This window comes from Aedes albopictus, chromosome 1 (genome assembly GCF_035046485.1).
Source record: "Aedes albopictus strain Foshan chromosome 1, AalbF5, whole genome shotgun sequence".
NCBI lineage: Eukaryota > Metazoa > Arthropoda > Insecta > Diptera > Culicidae > Aedes > Aedes albopictus.
Window position 1 is genome coordinate 189,799,300 of NC_085136.1, and position 24,215 is coordinate 189,823,514.

General features: G+C 41.9%; 2 protein-coding genes across 10 annotated transcripts in view; both read left to right on the forward strand.

Moving 5' to 3' along the window:
- LOC115257156 (uncharacterized) overlaps positions 1-24,215 on the forward strand; it is a 771,557-nt gene that overhangs the window by 400,483 nt on the left and 346,859 nt on the right. The gene's annotated exons all lie outside the window — the stretch shown is intronic.
- LOC134285397 (uncharacterized) lies at positions 15,533-18,870 on the forward strand. Of its 4 annotated transcripts, XM_062846033.1 has the most exons (3): positions 15,533-15,719; positions 15,775-15,841; positions 15,901-18,870. In XM_062846033.1, exon 3 carries the CDS (start codon positions 15,991-15,993, stop codon positions 18,310-18,312), a length of 2,322 nt encoding a protein of 773 aa, XP_062702017.1. In that variant the 5' UTR covers positions 15,533-15,719; positions 15,775-15,841; positions 15,901-15,990; the 3' UTR covers positions 18,313-18,870. The 4 variants fall into 4 exon arrangements, 3 of the variants coding, with proteins under 3 accessions (XP_062702017.1, XP_062702016.1, XP_062702014.1); XM_062846032.1 differs by having other exon boundaries at positions 15,533-15,841; XM_062846030.1 differs by having other exon boundaries at positions 15,775-18,870.

A 24,215-nucleotide genomic window follows, 5' to 3' on the forward strand; every position in this document is an offset into this window, starting at 1 on the left:
ACTGACTCCAAGGTGCAGGGCCGTGCACAGAAAAGGCGTAAAGGGGTTTTTGGCATAAAAGGCGGAGGCGCATCAAGTATATGAAACTGGGGTAAAGAGGAGGGTTTATCACCCAACCCTCCAACCTCCCACACCCACCCACTCTTTGAAATTGATTTTAGGTATCAAAACAAAGTTCTAAAAATCTGAAAAAAATCATGGTGGCTCAGAAAAAGGTGCTCTTTTGAATGAAATAAAAAAAAAAACAACACATTTTTTTAAATTTAAAAACTCAATTGTTGGCACATTTTATCCGTTATAACTCGACAGTTTCTCCAGAAATCACCTCAAAAAGTTGCTGAAAAGAGGAAACATAGAAGTACGTTTTGCAGTTATAAAAAGTAGGGTCGGCCATATTGAGTTTAACCGCCATCTTGAAATTATATAACAAAACCTTTTTCACCATGTTGACAACCATCGATTCTTAAGGACAAACATCTTGAAATCCCGCTTCAACAGCGCATCAGAGCTTAAAATGCACAAATCTTAAGAAGCAAGCTTCACACAACAGTGTGTGATATTATTCTGTTCTTGCTCACTTGTAGGAAGCTTAAAACAAGAAGAAAAGGTGCGCTGTTTATGTTTACGAAGAGATTTGTGCCCTCGAAATCGTGAGTAGGTGCCAAAGTCGGCCATTTTGGGATTATAACAAGTCTGTCCTGAAAATGTTCGCATCTGTTGAACGCTAGGACATTTATACACAACATATTAAAAAAATAGGGATGTCTTTTTTCCTATCAAAAGTTCTCTGCAGTTTTGTAAATCAAGCCACGTTTTCTCCATACATTTCTATGCACACCGGCAGAGTTTACGCCTGCATGTAAGACACCTAGAGCAAAATTTGAGAAAATCGGAGGTGAGCTCCCGTTTTCAACTGTTTCTCAATGATTTATTGTTTTGAAAAGCTGGAACTTTCAGCTTTCCATAAATGGATTCAGATTTTAAATAAGTGTTCGTAAACACTGTGAAAAAACACTGCATTTATGTAAACAACCGGCACCTGGTCCAGTGCGCAAAAGTGACATGATTCACAAATCGGCAGATAACTGTTGATAGGAGAAAAGACATCTCCAATTTTTTGATATGTTGTTTAAAAAATCCCCAGCTTTCGATTGACGCAAAAACTTTGAAAATCAGTGGTTGCCAACATGGTGAAAAAAAAATGTTGGTATATAAATTCAAGATGGTGACTGAAATCAATATAGCCGACCCAACTTTATCTTTCCTCTTTTCAACAACATTTCGTTTTGAGGTTGTTTCTGAAGCAACTTTCGAGTTATAACGGTTTAAATGTGCCAACAATTGACCGAAATCAAGGGGTCCGTAAAAATGGCTGTGGCTCTAACTAACGGGGGTCCGTCAATTTGATGAATAAAATGCATTTTCCTTACTTTTTGGTGAAAGCTTTCAGAAATTCACCACCCAAAATATTTTTAAAGACTAAGTGTAAATAGTAGGCCGATCTCAGCGAGAGTTACTCTATGGCCGATAAAGAAATGCCAAATTTCGTTCACAAACATCCAAGTTTCCCTTCCTTTTACTAAGATCGGGAAACAAGTTGAGGTCAACTGGGCTTCTTTAGTCAATGTGTCGCAATGTACCGGCCAGTTTGACGAAAGTCAATTCTTGCAGAAAACAACTTCCACCAGGCTACCTGCTAACCGCATTTACAAAGTGGCAAGCAGCATTCACCTTCGGCACACATAAAAACTAATTTCCGGCGCATTTTTTTTTGCCTTCAGCATGTTGGTTGGGTTCATACACCAAACAACCAACACCGCTGCCGGTGGGAGACGCCCTTCATATAACTGCAGCCTTTTATCCCATTCATATTTATTTTCGTTTTATTCAAATTTACCCGTATCCAGCTAAAACGTCACTATCCCATAAATCTCACTTTGCGCTCCCTCACCACTCACACATTTTACTCTCCAGCTGTGCTGGAATTGGTTGTGGGCCGGCAGGTTGGCTGTGTTTGTCAGCGGCGTAGTCCGAGTCGTTTTTTGTCCCTGATCTGGTCCGCATTATTGAGGTTGACGAATAAATGTTCACAGTAGATGGTTTAAATTGGGTCAACTAAAAAATCCAAAAACTGTTTCTCCTTTTAGATATTTCCTACATGTTTTTAAAATTAAAATAAAATGTTTCATTCTACAGCTCCTTGACTTGATTATTCCATACTTGCTGCGGCCTGTCCGAGAACTACCAAACTAAATGTGGTTCCCACCGGGCTCCAGAGCACAGGAAAAAAATGTCTCCACCAGAAGGCGAAACCATCACACGACGTGGTGCCATACACACGTTCGCATTATGTTTACCGCTTCCATCTGCCATTTTTCAAGCCACGATTGTCGGCTACTGGCCCTGCTGTTTTTGTCGTCTTCGTGGTCCTTTCTAAATGCTGGTACCACAGTGGGTACCAACTTCCTCTGGCGTGGTTGTCGTCCCGGCATCATTACCACCATCCGGTTGTTGTAGCAGAAAGCACAAGAGCGGCAAGACGGCAGGCAAAAAAAGGACATGGCCAATTCACATACACAAGAAAAAATACTCCCAACTCGAAGAAATGTTCTAATGAACTTAACCAGAAGTACTTAACATATTTCTTGATTTGCTCGTTTCTTTATTTAGCAGCATTCTCGCTAACAGGCGCAAATCTAATTCAATGAAGCTTTCCAGAACTTCCGCCGTGTGGAGCTCGAGCCAGTTGTGGTGGAATAGTATTCGTTGTACCAAACGGTGAATAAGTTCTATTGGATGGGTCTGATTCAGAGGTTGGCAATAATATAATTGAACACTAAATAGATTGTGTTTTCTGAGTGTGCTTCTTTAGGGTCATTTTTTACCCCAACCGTACACTACGTCAGCGAGCTGTACCCAACATGATGCATTGGGGAGGTTAAGGAATTTTTGTTAATCAACACTTAACGCTCGGTTGTCCGCTCCACAGCAAGCCTAACAAGCCCCTTTGGAAAGCAGCAACTTTTAGCACATTCCCCACAACAAAGAACTGAATGCGACAATGGGCAACGACGAATGACAAATCAAGGATACTCTACCGCACCTGCACTGATCGTGATTGGTTCCATTAAGATACTACTGCTATACCCGAATACTCTATCCAGGTGTTTATAGAAGTGCTGCTTCCACCTTCCCATCACATGACGTTAGTTCTTCGTCATTACCTCGGTACATTTCGCCTCGCGACACGAATCCTTTACAAGATGTGTTGAGCTTCTGGTAGAACTTCCTGTTTATTAAGCGCGTTGGATGTTTTTATTTTTGGATCTTGACTATTAGCCAGAGCAGAGAATCCGGATCCATCTTGAGTTGATCTGCGCTATCATCCCTATCGGATTAGTTGTTGTGCTCCTTCCTTTTGCTTTAACCTGCGTGGGTTTGATTTATTATTGTTATTTGCTGTCAAGACATTATTAGCAGTCAATAACTTTGACTCTGTTGCTTTATCTTACTGCTATAACGCTGTTTTCATTTAACCTACTTTTCAATTACAATTCTGCGTGTACCCTCATTAGTCGCATTTAAAAAAAAACCATTGTCCAATTAGAATGGAAATATTATACCGGTGTTGGTGTGCTAACGTCTTTTTTTATATATGAACGGTCGAGATTGACTTCGGGAAAGTGCAGAAAAAATAGGTAACTTCATTTCCTCCGGTAAAAGCCAGACATTTTCCCAAGCAATGCAAAAAAAAAAACGCAGCAGAAGAAAAGTACGAAAACAACGACGAATGCTGGCGAAAGGCGGACTAATTTCTTTCGCAGAAATAAATATTCAACTTTTTAGGACCGAAGTTTTCTGTTTTAAATTAATTTTATTTAAAAAGCAGTTAGTTGCAATGCAGAATGAGGAACGAGAGTGGCTTTCGTTGCCATAGAGAACTGACTGAGCTCCAAGTTCAATTGCAACGAAACTAAATTAAATTAAAATCAGAATGAATTATAAACTTTCTCCTGCCAGTCGGAGCGCAAGACTCGAAGCTGCAGCCATCATAAGTGGGCTCTGTGAGTTCACACGTCACTTTGAAATGGGTCCGGTCAAGCTGGGGGTGATGTTATGAATTTTTTAGTTGCTCGATGCACTCTACTTGCTTATTATGTTAGTTTAAACTTTCCGAAGCTTTGCTGGCACAGTGCATACAATGTTGAAATCAGTTAATATTGATTAGAATTCCTGAAAATCGTACGCCCAGCGTATTACACCTTCTTGGGCGATGTTGGACAGTAGCCGTAAGAGTCCGTCATTTTGTCGTAATCCTCTATGACATCCGAATGATCGGGATAGTTCACTCAAAACCATTCATCGGTGTTCTGATCTGTCTGCTCAGCTTTTCATGAAAGCTGTTCCCATCTATGACTTTCTATACGATCCATACTATCGAGAGTATGCTGCCTTGAAATCGATGAAGATGTGATACGTCGGGACCTGGCATTCACGGAATTTGTAAGGGATTTGCAGTATGGTGAAGATCTGGCTCGCTCTCGACAGACGACGGAAGATGATCTTGGATGTTGGCGACATTCGATTTTGAGATTGCCCACTTAGCTATCACATTCCAAATGGCCACCTTTCTTGCGAATGGTGCCGATTACCCGTTCCTTCCACTGCGCCGCTAGCTGTTTAGCTATCCAGATCCTGACTATCAAACGGTGCAAGTTTCTAACTTCCCTCAGCGTGGTAGTTTGCTCATTTCTGTCCTCTGTTGCACTGACAAGGTAATTCCCTCCGTTACCTCGATCCACCGTGCCTACATTCTCTGCGTCGTTCAGGTGTTCATGGAGTTCTACTTCCACCTTTTAAGAATATTACATCCATTCGTCAAGCGGATCTCCTCGACCTTATCCCTGTACATTTCGGCGCGCTACTCGATGTTGCTTCGGAATGCGTTGAGCATCTGATGGATCTTTCACGCTGCTTATGAACCGCACAGCAGTTACATTCGCTCACACTTCACTTCACAGGCTTCGATTGTAACGATCTACATTTTGCCTGATTCCATGCTGCATCATGCTGCGATTATTACCACCAATATTGTTCTGCATTTCTCGTTGTACCATTTGTTTCAACGTACCTGAAGGTGCTCTTATGACAACAATTTTAACCTTCACGTACCCGACCCCCAACAACTCATTTTCAAAATGCTGACATTTCGTCAATTTTCATTCGTTTTTTTAAGTCGCCTTCAATCGATCATCAATTGGTGCTAGTTTATTACACTCAAGTGGCCATGCAATATTTGGAACCATTCCGAGGATATTCCGGATTGTGCTGGGGTCAGGGGGTTGCCAAAATGGCTGAAAGTGATTATTTCGTGTGTTATTGTGTTTGAACCATCGATTTTCAGCGAAATTTTTATTGCAAACAGTGAAATACAACTGCGATAACCAGATTTGAAAAAGTTGACCCATCCGGATCCCCGTGACAGGTTCCGCGGGGCCTCATTGGGGACACTTCTGGTTTTCAACCTAAACATGCCGTGCGACATATCAGTCTTCGTGATTTCGACTGACTGAGTCAGAAACGATAGGCTGAAGTCTGGATCAACTAATGTGGGCACCCCGGACCATCTAGCTCCGATCGTGTATGAAGAAGCAACATTCGTTTTCTTCAGTCAGTTTTGGCTATAATGTGGTGGTACAACCAATGCCATACATTATTGATGACGTAGTGTTTTGGGGGTAGCTTTACCATCAACAAGTTGGGTCGTGGACGTATTTTGGCCCGGGGCAAATATTTTAGCCCACCTTGGGAAGTTCCAATAATAATTTGCTAAGATTTTGTAGAGATTATACGATAAGTGTAATAAAATTCCCAAGGGGGGCTAAAATACTTGCCCCGTGCCAAAATACGTCCACTACCCTAGTGGTCAACGTTAGCGCCACGATAGGTCCTACCGCTGACAATTTTGGAAACGTTTCGTTCATCAATCAGAACTTGGTTGTTTTGTGACTCCGTTTGCTGTGCTGATTTCTAGGTGTGCTGATAAGGCAAGGTGTGTTAGAAGGATGTGCTAAGAATTACTACGAATTCTTGAGGGCAGCGAAATCGATGAGTCGTTGGTCGTTTTCGTTTATCACCTGGTGAGTGCCGTACTTTCTAATTGTCGGTCTGAATCTCTAACTCTGAGCTATCTAAACGAGGTGGAAGCCGAGCAATTTTCACTCAGAGAACTAAATTGGAATGAATTTCCATTGTAGTACAGGTCGGACTCGATTATCCGGGTGACCCCACAATTATTTCACCCCGGATAATCGAATCACCCGGATAATCGAGCCATGCTTCTTTTCTTTTATTTTTGATGTTCTTCAATCAAAAACTGTACCTTAAACATAAAAGCTAACATAAATGGCGTTGTAGTGCCGAAACTTAACGTCTGGTATTATTACAAGCATGGTTTTTGAAAATGAAATTTTAGCTGAAAAATGTGAAATAATAAAAACAATTTTCAAATAGGCTAAATCTTATTTACAGGTGTTGTATTTGATGTTTATCACATTTTTTGACATACTGTAATCTAAAAACTTGTAAACAAAGCAAAAACAAAGTTTTCCCCGGATAATCGAGCCATTTTTCCCGGATAATCGAGCCCCGGATAATCGGGCCCCCGGTTAATTGAACCCCCGGATAATCGAGTCCGACCTGTAATAGAAAATCATCAACGCGTGCTCCGCTGCTGCCTTGTGCTCATTATTCAGAAAAGCTTGACTTCCACCATTAGATTCGCTAGTGTTCAGCAATCAAACGAGCACCACTTTTCATGACGAAGATTCAGATCCGTGACGTTAGGCATAAGTACGATAGGCACTTTGGACCTGGACGACTGGCATCATGGGCGTTAAGCATAATGGACGATGGGTATAATTTGTCATTCTTTAAGAGCTTATGTCTAACGTTGAGTATGCCTAACGTCTCTAATGTCTAATGCCTTACGTACTTTATGCCTTACGTTCTTATGCCAAATGTCCTTGTGCCTATCGTTTTTTGTGCCTAATGTAGGTATACTCCTTCTGGAGTGAGGGCCTTGTATGCTGATTAGACTAAAGTTGAACAATCGGCCCTTGATCCTAAACCTGCATATTCTTTCGTAGACCGACCACTTACTTTTCATGCGCCTCATCATCCAGCATTTTATACAGCACCACGATGAAAGCTGATTTCCAACTCGTGAGAGGTTCACCATGTCGCAGCATGGTACCTGTCCAACATACCTCTTGCAGCGCTACGATGCCGTACCTGCTGTCCTTCTGTAGATCGGAAAGTATGTTATAAGTAACATTTTGATGACCAATTAGTCTTGTAGAGCTTTTGAAAACAGTCATAAAACGTTTTACCTTTTATTTTGGTTTTATGATGGTTGTAAGAACCTCTTCTAGTCTATTGAAATAAACAATGTTACCTGGGGTGGGTGCTTTCGATAAAGTCGAGAGATCATCAATTCCACGTGTCGAGTTTGGGGTCTCCAGTTAGTCTAGTGGTTAAGGCTATGGATCGTCAATCCTGAGACGGCGGGTTCAATTCCCGTTCCAGTCGGGAAAATTTTCTCGACTCCCTGGGCATAGTGTATCATTGTCCTTGCCTCACAATACACAAATTCATGCAATGGCAGGCAAAGAAAGCCCTTCAATAACTGTGGAAATTCTCAAACAACAATAAGTTGAACGAGGCAGGCCAAGTTCCAGTGGGAACGTAGAGCCATATAGAAAAGAAGAAGAAGAAGAAGAAGAAGAGGAAGAAGAAGAAGAAAGAAAGTGCCGAGTTTCTAATCGTCTTCTTTCGTTGCATTTGTCTATGTTCGTATAACTTTGTTGCTGATTTTCCGTTGCAATTGCGCTTTACAATTGACTCGCAAGGCCGGGCACTAGCCGCTTAACTTTCCGAAAGACTATCGTGCACAGTTGAGCTTAAAGTTCTTTATCGGCCGTCGTTGATCAGCCCTCCCTAGCGCTATTGTGAGTCACTGCTCACCTGGAGAACAAACGCTCAGGCTTGGTGAAACAAACCCCCCTTCTCTGTCAGCCAAGTACTAAATGTCTCAGGTTGGTTGGTTAGCCGATCTCCTCTAAGGTTGCTCGCGGCCCAGCGGACGAGGAGGTAGAGATAGGAGATACTGGAGAGAGACTTGTGGCTTCATTAGATCTGCATTGTCTATGTACCACGCCGAGCTTTTCACATACCGAAAATGTACAGAATTTGTTGCAAGATAGCCGAGAATTTACGGTGATTGTTAAGTGCGTGGCTACACCTTATAGGAAATTGTTGGAAATCATAGCAATCGTGTGATGCATTTGAATTCCATCATAGTACATAAGGCTAATGTCGATTGCTATGTACATAATAAACAACAACTGCATGGCAACCGTTGGGGTATAAATATCGCTCTGGTCCCTGGGAGCAACTCAGTTTCTTTTCCACCTAAGAAACCACCAGTGCTCTTGTAAAACGTGTTTCTCTTCAGGTTATTGGCCCAGTCACGCCGACCTAAGAGCAAAAAGTGAAAAATTCTCAAGCCCGTTCCAGAAATCAGGATGTCCAGTGCGAAGAAGGCAGGAATCGTGCAGTTTGCCGGCGAAGGCTACGACACGTGGAAGTTTCGAGTGGAGACTCAGCTTTCGGCGCACGGAGTGAAGGAAGCCATCACGAACGACCCCCCGGAGGAAGGCGCTGCGAAGGTGGCGTTTCTGGAGAAGAACGAGAAGGCGAAAGCGCTGCTGGTGGCGTACATTGCGGACAGCCACCTGGAGTATATTCGCGACAAGCAAACCGCGAAAGCGATGTGGTCGTCGTTGGCAAATACCTTCGCGAAAAAAGGTTTTGCTGCCCAGACGTACATCCGGCGGTCGATGGCGTTGCTGCGAATGGAGGAAGGAACACCACTGGCGGACCATTTCCGTCGGTTCGATGAGCTGGGACGACAGCTGAGGGATGCCGGTGCCACGGTGACGGAGCTCGACATGGTGAGCCAGTTGTTTATTTCGTTGCCACCTAGTTACGATGTGGTTACCACGGCGATGGAAAATTTGGACGATCAACAATTAAACCTCGGGACTGTCAAAGCACGCCTTCTAGCGGAGGAGCAAAAGCGTTCTGGACGAGATTCCGGTACGAGTGCAGCGAGCCACGTGTTGCTTGTCAAGCAGCTGAAGTATAACCTGCTGTCGTTGGCGCGGCTACTGAAAGCGGGTGTGCACGTCGAATTCAAGCCGGATTGTGCCGTTCTGACGAAGGACGGCGATACTATCGGTGTGGCGAGAGCGAAAGGTAATCTTTTTTACCTGCGGATGAACCGGCTACCCAATGGAACGGCGTTGGCGGCGGATAGCACTCCGGACCTGGGGCTGTGGCACAAGCGGTATGCGCATCTCAGCTTCAAGAATGTGCTCAAATTGAAAAATTCCAAGATGGTGACAGGACTGGACGGTATCCATGGTTACGCAAAGTTTTGTGACACATGCGCAGAAAGCAACATGGTGAAGCTGCCATTCAACGGAACGAGACCGCAGACTCGAAGGCCATTGGAGCGTGTGCACACGGACGTGTGTGGACAAATCACACCAACGACGGCGGACAGTTATCGCTATTTCCTGTCGTTCGTAGACGATTACACGCACTTCGGAGTCGTTTACCTGCTGAAAAGGAAAGATCAGGTATTCGATTATTTCAAGGTCTACGAAGCGATGGCGACGGCTAAATTTGGAACAAAAATAGCAAGCTTGCGGTGTGATCTTGGACGTGAGTATTTTTCAAATCAGCAACTCGCCTACTACGAGGAAAAAGGAATCCAAGTGGAGTCAACGGTCGGGTACACCCCGCAGCATAATGGTGTGGCGGAACGCTTTAACCGCACCATAGTGGAGAAAATGCGAGCAATGCTGACGGAGTCGGGTGCACCGAAGTACCTTTGGGGAGAAGCGATCCTGAATGCTGTCTACGTTGCCAACAGAAGTCCGACTGAAGCAATCAAGGGAAACCAAATGCCTGCGGAACGATGGCACGGAGAGAAGCCGGATGTCACCAAGCTGAGAGTGTTCGGATGCCAAGCGTTTTCCTGGATACCGAAACAGAAGAGAGGTAAGCTGGACCCAACCGGACGGAAATGTGTATTTGTCGGGTACGCACCGGCTGGATATCGCCTCTGGGATCAAGATTCCCGGAAAATGTTCGTGGCCCGTGATGTCCGCTGCAATGAGGCAGCATTTCCATTCAAGTCACCAAGTGAAGACATCGATCGTCGACTGGTTATTCCGGAGGAAGTATCACCGGTCCCTGAGCAAGAGGGGGAAAATGAAGATGCTGGACCTGACGACAATGCTCAGGATGACGACCATGTCTCCTGTGGTTATTCCACTGCTGGAGAGGAGGACGACAACGAGGAAGGCGCAACCGCACTCCCGCCACAATCAGAAAGGAACGCACCACGTGATGATGTTCCGAGGTCTAGTGGTCGGGAGTGCAGGAGACCAGGTTGGTTTTCTGATTTTATTCCGTATAGAGCGCTTTCTGCTGGTGTTAATTCCATACAGGTTCCCGAACGTTATTCCGATGTCGATGGTCATCCGCACGAGCCTGAGTGGAGGCAAGCGATCGATGAAGAGCTGGCAGCGTTGCAGAAAAACCGCACATGGACCGTGGTTCGATGTCCCGCCGAGGTACAGCCCGTACCATGCAAGTGGGTGTTCAACGTGAAGACCGATGCTGACGGACGTCCTACGCGTTACAAGGCGCAGCTGGTAGCTAAGGGCTACGCACAGAAGAAGCACATCGACTACGAGGAGACGTTTGCGCCGGTGGCGCGGCTAGCTACCATCCGAACTCTCCTGGCAGTAGCAACGACGAACGGACTGAAGATTCACCAGCTAGATGTCAAGACTGCCTTTCTGAATGGGAAGCTCAACGAGAAGGTGTACATGCAGTGTCCAGAGGGAGTGGTCCTACGTCCTGGAGAAGTCTGCCTACTACATCGAGCGCTTTATGGTCTGAAGCAGTCGCTGAGGTGCTGGAACAGCTATCTGAACGAGTTCCTGACAACGTTGGGATTTACGCGATCGAAGTATGACTATTGCCTGTATGTTCGGATTTCTGGCGACAACACGGTGTACATCGTAGTTTACGTGGATGACCTTCTGATTGCTGCCAGAAACGAAGTCGAAATCGATCGAGTGAAGAATGTGCTGATGCGGAAGTTTGAAATGACGGACATGAAGGAGCTGCACCACTTCCTGGGCATTAAGATCACTCGGGATCTAGATCGAGGAGTGACGAAGCTGTCCCAGTCGGGGCATATCGACAAGATTATTGCTCGTTTTGGCATGGAAAACTGCAATCCCGCCAAGACTCCAGCAGAACCCAAACTGCAGCTGAAGCGAGGAGATGGAAGGTACGCGAGCTGGTCGGTAGTCTCATGTACATCATGATGGGCTCTTGACCGGACCTTTGTTTCATCGTTGGCTACTTGGCGAGGTTTCAAGATGCTGCTGGTGAAGAACACTGGAAGCATGCCAAGCGAGTCCTACGGTATCTGCAAGCAACGAAAAACATGGAGTTAGTCTACCGAAGAAATCCAAGAGAACCGATGGTCGCTGCCTACGCAGATGCAGACTACGCAAGCGATGAATCCGATCGCAAGTGCGTCTCTGGCTTTCTACTGAAGGTTCACGGAAACACAGTTGCCTGGTCATCGAAGAAGCAGTCTACTGTGGCAATGTCTTCTACCGAAGCCGAGTACGTTGCCATGAGTTCCTGCGTGAGTGAGACGATATGGTTGACCGGTTTAATGGCCGATCTTCAGCCGGAAGCCCTGCTGTATCCGGTACCGATATATGAGGACAACCAAGGAGCGATTGCGATGGCTGAACGAGAGGAAACGAGGCGAGTCAAACACATTGACGTGAAGTACCATTTCATCCGAAATGTTGTTGCCGACGGTAAGGTGAAGTTGGTATACGTTCCGACTCAGAAGCAGCAAGCCGACATCCTCACGAAGTCCCTGCCCGCTCCAACGTTCGTAGCTTTAAGGAATAAGTTAGGAATAGAAGGAATCAATTGAGAGGGGGTGTTGGAAATCATAGCAATCGTGTGATGCATTTGAATTCCATCATAGTACATAAGGCTAATGTCGGTTGCTATGTACATAATAAATAACAACTGCATGGCAACCGTTGGGGTATAAATATCGCTCTGGTCCCTGGGCTTTAGGACAGAAGGTCGAAGGACAAATGGTCGAAGGACAAAAGGTCGAAGGACAAAAGGTCGAATGGACAAAAGGTCGAATGGACAAAAGGTCGAATGGACAAAAGGTCGAATGGACAAAAGGTCGAATGGACAAAAGGTCGAATGGACAAAAGGTCGAATGGACAAAAGGTCGAATGGACAAAAGGTCGAATGGACACAACGTCGAATGGACAAAAGGTCGAATGGACAAAAGGTCGAATGGACAAAAGGTCGAATGGACAAAAGGTCGAATGGACAAAAGGTCGAATGGACAAAAGGTCGAATGGGACAGAAGGTCGAATGGACAAAAGGTCGAATGGGACAAAAGGTCGAATGGGACAAAAGGTCGAATGGTTCATGTTCTTGCTCATTGAGAGAAACATTATGGTGCTTTTATAGTAATCATATGTATTTCAGCCACTGACATTTCTATAGGAAATTTTTCCTTCTTTTGTTTATAGGCTATTCTTTCAAGTTGTGTTGGTGTAGTATTTAATGGCAATTTAGTTTGATGTTTTGTTCAGTAATTTTTCCTTCTTAAATTTATAGGCTGTTCTTTTAAGTTTTGTTACTGAATAATTTATCGACTATTTAGGTACTTATAATTTAATCAGAAATTTTGCCTTCTTTAATTCAATAGCTGTTCTTTCTATCTCTACTGCAGAAAAAAATACTACTTGTGATGAGTGATCATCCGGGATGATTCATCCCCTCTTGGATTTATAGATAGTTCCGACGAATTACACTGTATAAGTATAAATAATTTCTTCGAATTTCGACTGCTGATGATTTTGATGCGAGGTATGACGTTTAGTCTTTGCAAGAATAACTCAAAAACGGATTCTTAAGCTTTCATAAGTTATTCCTCCAAAGATTGAAAGCCATACCTCCCAGCCCGTGAATTGTATAGTACATTATTTTCATTATAGGATTTTGGAGGCATTCCAAAGAGCTTCAGAGCATTTTTCGGCGGATTTCACAAACGTTACGGAGGCGTTATATGGCGTTTTTGGGGGTTTCGGAGGGCCTGAGGTGCGTTACATGGGGTTTCTGGGGGTATTAGGGGGATTTTGGAGGCATTCCAAAGAGCTTGAAAGCATTTTTCGGCGGATTTCAGAAACGTTACGAAGGCGTTACATGCCGTTTTCTGGGGTATCGGAGGGTGTGAGGTGCGTTACATGGGGTTTCTGGGGGTATTAGGGGGATTTCGGAGGCATTCCAAAGAGCTTCCGAGCATTTTTAGGCGGATTTCAGAAACGTTACGAAGGCGTTACATGCCGTTTTATGGGGTTTCGGAGGGTCTGGGGTGCGTTACATGGGGTTTCCGGGAGTTTAAGGGGGATTTTGGAGGCATTCCAAAAAGCTTCAGAGAATTTTCGGCGGATTTCACAAACGTTACGGAAGCGTTACATAGCGTTGTCAGGGGTTTCGGAAGGTCTGAGGTGCGTTACATGGGGTTTCTGGGGGTTTAAGGGGGATTTTGGAGGCATTCCAAAGAGCTTCAGAGCATTTTCGGCGGATTTCAGAAACGTTACGCAGGCGTTACATGCCGTTTTCTGGGGTTTCGGAGGGTCTGAGGTGCGTTACATGGGGTTTCCGGGGGTTTAAGGGAGATTTTGGAGGCATTCCAAGGAGCTTCAGAGAATTTTCGGCGGATTTCACAAACGTTACGGAAGCGTTACATAGCGTTTTCAGGGGTTTCGGAGGGTCTGAGGTGCGTTACATGGGGTTTCTGGGGTTTTAAGGGGGATTTCGGAGGCATTCCAAAGAGCTTCAAAGCATTTTCGGCGGATTTCACTTTCATGAATAACATTACTTTATATCCTTCTATAGTCTAGTTTACGAAACGACAACAGTGTTGATATTGATATTAACACTCACGGGCTTGGGCGCAACCTCCTGTCAAATTTTCATTCATGAAATAAGCGATCAGCTAATCCGAAACGTCTCGTAAAATGGCTCATTGGCTTCTACTTTCTATCATTCTAGGCATCTATTTCGAATTGCAATGCGGTAGTAAATAGCTGCATATAAGCTAATTGTCGTTTTACTGACCACTTTATCATGTCTTCCAAATTGTCTACTGTCAATTATACCTTTTGTTCTATTCGACCTTTTGTCCATTCGACCTTTTGTCCATTCGACCTTTTGTCCACTCGACCTTCTGTCCCATTCGACCTTTTGTCCATTCGACCTTTTGTCCATTCGACCTTTTGTCCATTCGACCTTTTGTCCATTCGACCTTTTGTCCATTCGACCTTTTGTCCATTCGACCTTTTGTCCTTCGACCTTTTGTCCTTCGACCTTATGTCTTTCGACCTTTTGTCATAGATTCGGTCCCTGGGAGCAACTCAGTTTCTTTTCCACCTAATAAACCACCAGTGCTCTTGTAAAACGTGTTTCTCTTCAGAAATCCTACTGTGCGATGTTTGCCAGGACAGCTATGGATGTTGTGACTTTTGAAAAAAAGCTTATTAACATCACCTAGTTGTGAAGTTCTGTGTCAAAAGACCTAGCATTCGAAGTCACGAGATTTGAAAGTTATTTGAACCCTGCAATGTATGAAGTATAAAACTTACATGCTCACCTGTCTCCAGACATACGAATCAATTAATTCTCCATTTCTCGCGTTTAGTATCATACAGGCGTAGGTATCTACAATGATCTATTTCTCTTCATCAATTTTCTCTTCGGAATATTCCGGAAAATATGACCAATATTCGGATGATCTCTCAGTGTAATTTGGCGAAGGAAGCATCTAAAACAACAAACACTACCGAAAATGATTTGCCAGCCAAGTTATTATTCAAGGAGAAAATCGATGAAGACAAATCGATCATTGTAGATACGCCCGTATGATACTAAGCTTGAGATTTTTTTGGCGTGTCGAGTATTAAATGAGATATCTTCACACAAGAAGTGGAATCTTTTGATAGCAACGTTGTTAATGGGTGACCCTACATTTGTTGAGTAAATTTTGTCTACTCCGTTTAAACTTGTACTTATTGTAGGGTTTCACAAACAATCATAAAGGCCGTCAGTTGTTTAAGCGGCACATCGAAATGATGACCTTCTCATGGTAAAAGCAGTAAAACTATACTTTGATGTTGTTGATCTGTAGGTTCATATAACGGGTGAAAACTTTACACCGACTGTGTTTTTCCACTCTACCCAAACCGCATCACTTTACAAGAGCAACCGCCTAAAGCATCATTAACCGATAAAATCAATAATCAAACCTGTTGGCATCACTGGCAGCAGTGACGTCTGCAATGAGAAAAGAGTGATTAGATGTATGGGTGACCGAGCCGTGCTTTCAAGCTTAGTCATGTAGGGACATAGCAATTTGTAAACAAAAACAAATCCGATAGGAAGAAGGGAGAAATCTATCAATTTTGTATAGTAAATTCACTGCAGTTAAACCAATTTATTATTTCTAAATCAATGATAAGGTAAGAACTAAGATATGCTGTAATGTACGAACTAATTTTCATTGATAATTACTAGGTTTAGGTAATCAAAGAGTTGGATGGTAAAAAGGTATTGGAGTGCGATTGAGTTTAAACTAAATCTTGTAAGTTTAGCGACGAATTTATTTAGTAATTATATATAATAAAAATGAACATTTTGCAGTTTGAGCCGATCTACAAAGGCTGCTCCAAAAACTTAGTTTATCTTCGCAACAAACTCAAAAAGATTTAACCTGACCATACCCACGAAAAGATGCCGGACAATCCAAGTATTGCTACTACAACTTGTGGAGCCTGCGGTTTAGTCATACAAGACGGGGAACTGGAATGTGCATCCTGTGGTAGCGGATACCACTATCAGTGCGTAGGCGTAATGAGAGAGGAGCTAGTATGGTATTGTCTACAAGAAGATTGCCAAAATCAAAAGGATCTAGTTGATCAAGCTTCGAAAACAGGAACGAGGAAGAAAAAGAAGAAACCTGTAGATGACAACACGGATGCATTCAGTGTAAAATCTGACGGCAAACTCTGTCCCACTTTGGATAGTCAAGCGAGATCTTTGTCGAGGAAGAAACAGCTTCAGTTGGAGGAAATACAGGAAGAACGTATTTTGAGGGAGAAGCGCCTGGAAGTGGAACACATTCTTCATCAACGAAGGCTAGAGATGGAAAGTGAATTACATGAAAAAGAATTGCGACAGGAAAACCGGCTGTTGGAGAAAATCTTGGAGGAGAGGCAGAATCATTTGAAGCGAATGAAGAATATGCATCAATCGTACCAAGCACGGTTCGATAAAATCCAGTATGAGCTGGATAAAATGAAGCAACGTAATCGAAACGGATCAAGAGAATTTTCAATTAACGATGGGACACTCGATAAAGGACATAGCGTGGATTTCTATGAAAACTCTGCCGCGAATGAAGACAGCTCGGAAGAAGAAGATGGTGAAGTATTCATGGACGATCCAAGGGAAGAAACCGACAAGGAGTCAGTTAGTCGGAAAAGGAAGAAGCGGAATAAAAGGAAGTTTGGCAGAAAGAGCACGGAGTACGCAGTAGAGCGACTTCCGGCCATCCCAACGAAAGCGCAGTTAGCAGCGCGAAATGGCATTTCTCAGAAACTTCCAACATTTTCCGGGAAACTTGAAGAATGGCCGTTGTTTATCGGCAGTTATAGAGCATCTAATGAAGCCTGCGGGTATTCCAACGTTGAAAACTTGGTTCGTTTGCAGGAAAGTCTGAGAGGCCAAGCATTAGAGAGCGTCCGAGGACAGCTGCTGTTTCCAAAAACAGTTCCTAATGTAATCAGTAAGCTTCAACAGCTTTATGGGCGGCCAGAACTGCTATTACAATGGCACCTTGAGCAGTTGCAAAATTTGAAAGCGCCAAAGTCAGACAAACTCGCAAGCTACATTCCATTCGGCAACGCTGTGGATCAACTCTGTCAACATTTGGAAGCGGCGGACCTGCGGCAGCATTTAATGAATCCCCTCCTCGTTCAACAGTTGGTTGATAAGCTCCCTTCCAACGATAAGCGGGAATGGATTCGTTTCAAAAAGCAGCAAAAGAAGGTAACGCTTCAAACATTCAACGAATTTGTATCAGGTATTGTATCTGAAGCGTGTGAAGCAAATGTGTGCATAGAGTATGAAATGGAGCATTTTGAGTACAAAACGGCACGAGATGCACACGATGAGCATGATGAGCGATCGGGATCAAATTACACAGAAAAAGAGGCAGTTTACACGCATTTCACTCCAGAAGCTAAGTACGATAGAAATCAGCATCGAAGGTCTTGTAAGATGTGTGGACGAAACGACCACCGTCTTCGATTCTGTCGGCATTTTAAGGAATTGTCGGTTGAACATCGTATGAGAGTTGTTAACGAATGGGGGCTATGCGCAGTGTGCCTAAACTATCACGGAAACGCACCTTGCCACTCAAAACTGCGCTGTAACGTTCGATATTGTGTCGGGGAACACAATACCTTACTGCATCCGGTAGGAAAAAATGTGAAACTTGGTGACAATGTTAGCTCCAACAGTTCCACTTTGTTTCGCATGATACCAGTGACACTATATTATGGGACAAAATCAATAGATACACTGGCTTTCCTAGATGAAGGCGCATCTGCGACGTTGATAGACGAAACCCTGGCAGATCAGTTAGGCGTGATGGGAACCAAGCAGCAGTTCACACTTGACTGGACATCAGGAATCACACGTGTTGAACAGAAATCTCGACAAATGAATCTGTTAATATCAGCCAGGAATGGACTTCAGAAGTTTTCACTTAATAATGTACGCACAGTAGACAACTTACAGTTACCTTTGCAATCCCTGGACACAAATGAAGTCAAGGCACAAGCTTCTATAATAGAGGATCTCCCAATTGCTCCTTACGAGCTCCAGCGTCCGGGTTTGTTAATTGGTTTGAATAATATAAATGTCATCGCTCCAATCAATGCTAAAGTGGCTAAATCAGGAGAATTAGTAGCTGTACAATCTAAGTTAGGATGGGCAGTGTATGGACAGAAACAAAAGGAAATTTATGAAAACGAAAGAATGAAAGCCTGATCGATGCAGACCATTCCATAAAACAGTGATGCATGAAAGTTTAAGGTAAATCGGTCCCACTCCATGAAGGTACCGATGTTACGGGGTGGAGTTTGTTGGCATCACTGGCAGCAGTGACGTCTGCAATGAGAAAAGAGTGATTAGATGTATGGGTGACCGAGCCGTGCTTTCAAGCTTAGTCATGTAGGGACATAGCAATTTGTAAACAAAAACAAATCCGATAGGAAGAAGGGAGAAATCTATCAATTTTGTATAGTAAATTCACTGCAGTTAAACCAATTTATTATTTCTAAATCAATGATAAGGTAAGAACTAAGATATGCTGTAATGTACGAACTAATTTTCATTGATAATTACTAGGTTTAGGTAATCAAAGAGTTGGATGGTAAAAAGGTATTGGAGTGCGATTGAGTTTAAACTAAATCTTGTAAGTTTAGCGACGAATTTATTTAGTAATTATATATAATAAAAATGAACATTTTGCAGTTTGAGCCGATCTACAAAGGCTGCTCCAAAAACTTAGTTTATCTTCGCAACAAAACCATTTCATCCGCATTTGAACCTGAAATATATGCTTGCTCTCCAAATGGTGGTCCCTGGTCAACCGACCTTTTACCGGTCGTCAATACCGAACGACAGCAACCAATTTATCAGCGTTCGTATATCTCGCTCTCCTGCCACCGAACATAGGTATATATTTTTCTGATCTGGTTAGGAAACCCCACAGAACCACTCAAATTTACCAACTCGCTGAAGTTCGTCAAGTTTATCATGCTCAGGGCATCGTGTCTGCGTGTTCGCTTACTTATTTGAGTTTCCCGCTTTCGCTTTTTCGGCTCTGCGCTTGTGATTTCCCCTGCGATCCATCCCCAGTTATTTTCCCATTCCCGAGCGTGTTTGCTTTTAATGTGCTTGGTGCTTATCTTAATTTTCCTCCTCGGCGCTCATTTCCAAGGCCCCCACGATTCAGCTCCTTTACCACATCATCAATGATTTCTCATCGCCTCAACTTGTTACCAGCTCCGTCGAACCGAACTATATCAGCTATATTTCATAATGGAGCTTTTTTGCTCCTTTGATCATGTTTTCCTTAAGGATTTTCCTTTTTTTGCTGTTGTTTTCCTTTGACGACCGCTATCTCTCGCCGCTCGGAGGGTAGAAGTGGAGTCCTTTCAAGAGAAACAACAAGTAGCTAATATACCAACGTCTTTTATTACTCCCCATTATCGTTCCGTGGGATAAGAAATGAATGAGGACGTCTCGACGATGGCAAGCGAAGACCAACGGGAATGGTTTATTACTTTTTAAGAAGGTAATTTTCGTGATTTTACGAGCTATCGAAGTTTGATTTGTTGGGAACGAAAATGTTGAAAAACATTCGATCTTGTTATGGTTGCTAAAACCGGATAGTTAATATTATTTAGCATCGGAGATAATTGGGTAACCGTTGGCTAATCGGTGTTCAGGGAGGAAATGGTAAACATGAAATGCTTCCCCGGCCCCTTCTGTTTGGTGTGACAGTTGAAATTTTCGATTCATCGTTAAACGGATTGGCCAAATAAAAACACCTGCCCGACCAGACGTGGGCATGTGGGCGGAAAACGGCATATAATTTAACAGAAAATTGATTTATGCAGGTCTCCTGTGGACGGGGGGAAATCGAAGCGAATTTAAATTCAATGAACAATGTTTGATTCGGTTTGTAGATGTGGAATGCACACGTTTTCGATCGAATGCCACATTGAAAGTTTGAAATATACATGAGTTCGGTGTTAGGGCTACCCAGCAGGGTACCCAATGTTGCACGAATGAGTGAAGTTTACGAAGGGAGTAATTCAGTCAGTAGTATCAAAAGGATTGTCACCTCTATTGAGTTTGAAACTAGTGAGGAAAACCTAGCCTTAGCATCTTTTCACGATAAGGGCCTTAGAATGAATCAAACTATCGAGAAACTGTAGAAAGACTGAAAACTGCCAGAAAGCGCAAACGTTTTGTTGTACACAATTTCGTCCATTTAGCCTGGATAAAACTATGGCCTGGTACTATTATACAATGTATCAAAAGGCAGTGAAATTTACGTTCAACAACACTACTCGACAAAATTTTACAAAGTTTGGTGTTATGGGATGAAAAAAAAAAGGAAAGGGGTTTGGGACCCAAGAAGTGTCATAGTGAAAGAATTTTTGAAAAATATTGGACCGGGCCTACTCAGTTTATGACCGAAGTTAGTATGGAGAACTTGGGGTGTTCAATTGATATGCGCATTAGAACGTACCGAGCATATCGACAAAGATTTTTCATAAGAGCCTAACTGACTTGATCGATTTCTCTTCATCGACTCTCTCTTTCGCTAATATCTTGATCAAAACAAACAAAATCATTATTCTTTTTGTTTCTATAGCAACATGTAGTCGTCTTCTTCGCATTTCAACCAAAAAATCTTTAGAAAACTCAATTCTGTGGTAACACAAAGAGAGGATCGATGAAGAGAACTCGAAAAAGTCAGTTAGGCCCAAATGAAAAATCAGTGTCGATATGTATATTTAGGCATTTTTGGTAATATAAATAATTTATAAATACCTATAGGTTTGTTTCTTTATTGTCTAACGCCTAAATATATGCACAGCGCGTTCTAATGTACATGTCAATTGAACACCTCAAGTTCTCCGTACAAACTGCGGTCATAAACTGTGAAGGCCCGGTCCAACATTGAAAAAAAAATCTTTCACTGTGACACTTCTAGGGTCCTGTTCTTTTTTTCTCATCCCAAAACAAGATTTAGTGTTGAACGGTTTAAGTTTTTCAGCCGTGATGTGTTTATGTTTTTAAAACCGTTCCAGTGGTCTCCATTTAGCTAAAATCAATTTAGGTACAACTATTTTGGTAACATTACATAAATGAGATTTGATTGTGTTCAGAGCAGTTGCAATATACAAATTAAGAATAAGGTTGGTTTACGGGACAAAAAAGCAGCGAGTGCTGCTTAAAACGTGTTCAAAAGTAAGGGTTAAATTCATGGACTTTTTCATGGTTTATGTTTTACCTATCTATAACTTCAATAAATGTATGATTATCCGAAAACTTCTTGAGAGTACAGGCCATCGGATCTAACAGCATAATCAGTTACTTCTTGAGCCCTCTGACATCCCCTAAACGCCTAAAAAAATTAAACAATCTATATTCTTCTTTATGACTCTACGTTCGCAATCTAATTTGGCCTGCCTCTCTTCAACTTAGTGTTCTTAGAGCACTTCCACAATTATTTGTTGAAGTGCTTTCTTTGCCTGTCATTGTATGAATTCGTATATTGTGAGGCAAATACAATGATACACTATGCCCAGGGCGTTGAGAAAATTTCCCCGACCGGAACGGGAACCGAACCCGCCGTCTCCGGATTGACGATCCAGTCGATCTAGCTTTAATTACTAGGCAAACTGGTGATCCCAAACAATCTTTGTCTATAACAGCCTTAGTATTCTAACACTATGAACAAATGGCATGCCGGGAGGTCGGGTAACCGGTCGTACCATCATTTCCGTCCCCGTGAGGATCGTTGAGATCCTCAACTGTATGACCATCTACTTTCAGGACCGCTTCTTTGCCATCCGCACGCACCGCAGTTTGTAACACCGCTTGCTGATCTCCACCATCTTTACCGGCCGTTACATCCAGAAACGTATTTCCATTCTTTTATGCTACTCGTTGATACGATTTCCCCGGCACTGCATGCAACAAATACGCGATACCTTCGATGCTCCGACCGAATTCAAGCCCAAATTACCTCGGAGTCTGACGTTCTCACGAACGAATGTGAGAAGTTGAACTCCTAGACCCACCGCCATCAACAGTAAACGAGGAGTTGATACGTACTTGAGGGGAGCGATCTTCACTTTTACCGATTCCAGTACACATTTGGCTTTTCCTTCCGATCCTACAACACGAAAATATACCAAAGCAGAATACACAGGTTCGTTCGCATCTACGAAATTGTAAGCATCCAAAGTATCGTATATTTCCAATGAGCTATAAGCTCTCTTTACGCTTATGCGTTTTACAATGTCCTTTTCAGGGCACTGAAACCCGTTGTGGTATGGGCTATGAGCTCTCGTTGCGCTTATGCGTTCATTCCCTCTTCTAGGGCACCCCTTCCCATTTCATCACCTTTCCCATTCCTAAACCCATTCCATCCCTTGTCCCATTCTCCCTCAGGTAAATGATGAAATAGGCTTATATGTATGGCGATGGCACAAATGTCCCAAATGGAGGATAACGTGCCTCTGGAGCCGGCCTTCTGATACCTGATACCTAAGGTCGGAAATTGTTCTATCAAAATAGCAGCGCCACACTCGAACTTTTGGGCTGTTCGGGCTCGTTTGGAAGTTAACCATCAATGTTAACTTCTTTTCCCGATCAGCCTAGATAGCTGTGTAGTGTCGGTAGCGGTTGTCACAATTGGCTAAGAATAACACTACGGACCGCCTGATCCAGTGGGAAGAGTCCACTAAACAGGTGACCCCTAATTCATAGTGCCATGCGGATTTATGCTTACCGTGCCAAGGAATGAATGGTTAGGGGGGTCTAATAAAAACCTAACCACAAACGGAGCCTGTGGAGAATTAGGGCGTCCTCCACAGTATTACGCCCTTACTGCACTAACCGGAGCAATAGTGCAGTGGACCTTGCGTTTCTCCGAGATAATCAGTTGCCCTTCTTAAGGCGAAACTGGAGGCTTTTCCGTTGGGAACAGCGTGCGCTATGAGCGGATTCAAATTTTCTTGGTAGTAGTGAGGTGCTTGAAATGCGAAAATGGGGAGTATTGTAATCACGCCGATATTTGAATAACAAAAACAAGTTGAACTGATTATACTTTTTAAATCAATAAACAAATAAACAAATAAACAAATAAACAAATAAACAAATAAACAAATAAACAAATAAACAAATAAACAAATAAACAAATAAACAAATAAACAAATAAACAAATAAACAAATAAACAAATAAACAAATAAACAAATAAACAAATAAACAAATAAACAAATAAACAAATAAACAAATAAACAAATAAACAAATAAACAAATAAACAAATAAACAAATAAACAAATAAACCAATAAACAAATAAACAAATAAACAAATAAACAAATAAACAAATAAACAAATAAACAAATAAACAAATAAACAAATAAACAAATAAACAAATAAACAAATAAACAAATAAACAAATAAACAAATAAACAAATAAACAAATAAACAAATAAACAAATAAACAAATAAACAAATAAACAAATAAACAAATAAACAAATAAACAAATAAACAAATAAACAAATAAACAAATAAACAAATAAACAAATAAACAAATAAACAAATAAACAAATAAACAAATAAACAAATAAACAAATAAACAAATAAACAAATAAACAAATAAACAAATAAACAAATAAACAAATAAACAAATAAACAAATAAACAAATAAACAAATAAACAAATAAACAAATAAACAAATAAACAAATAAACAAATAAACAAATAAACAAATAAACAAATAAACAAATAAACAAATAAACAAATAAACAAATAAACAAATAAACAAATAAACAAATAAACAAATAAACAAATAAACAAATAAACAAATAAACAAATAAACAAATAAACAAATAAACAAATAAACAAATAAACAAATAAACAAATAAACAAATAAACAAATAAACAAATAAACAAATAAACAAATAAACAAATAAACAAATAAACAAATAAACAAATAAACAAATAAACAAATAAACAAATAAACAAATAAACAAATAAACAAATAAACAAATAAACAAATAAACAAATAAACAAATAAACAAATAAACAAATAAACAAATAAACAAATAAACAAATAAACAAATAAACAAATAAACAAA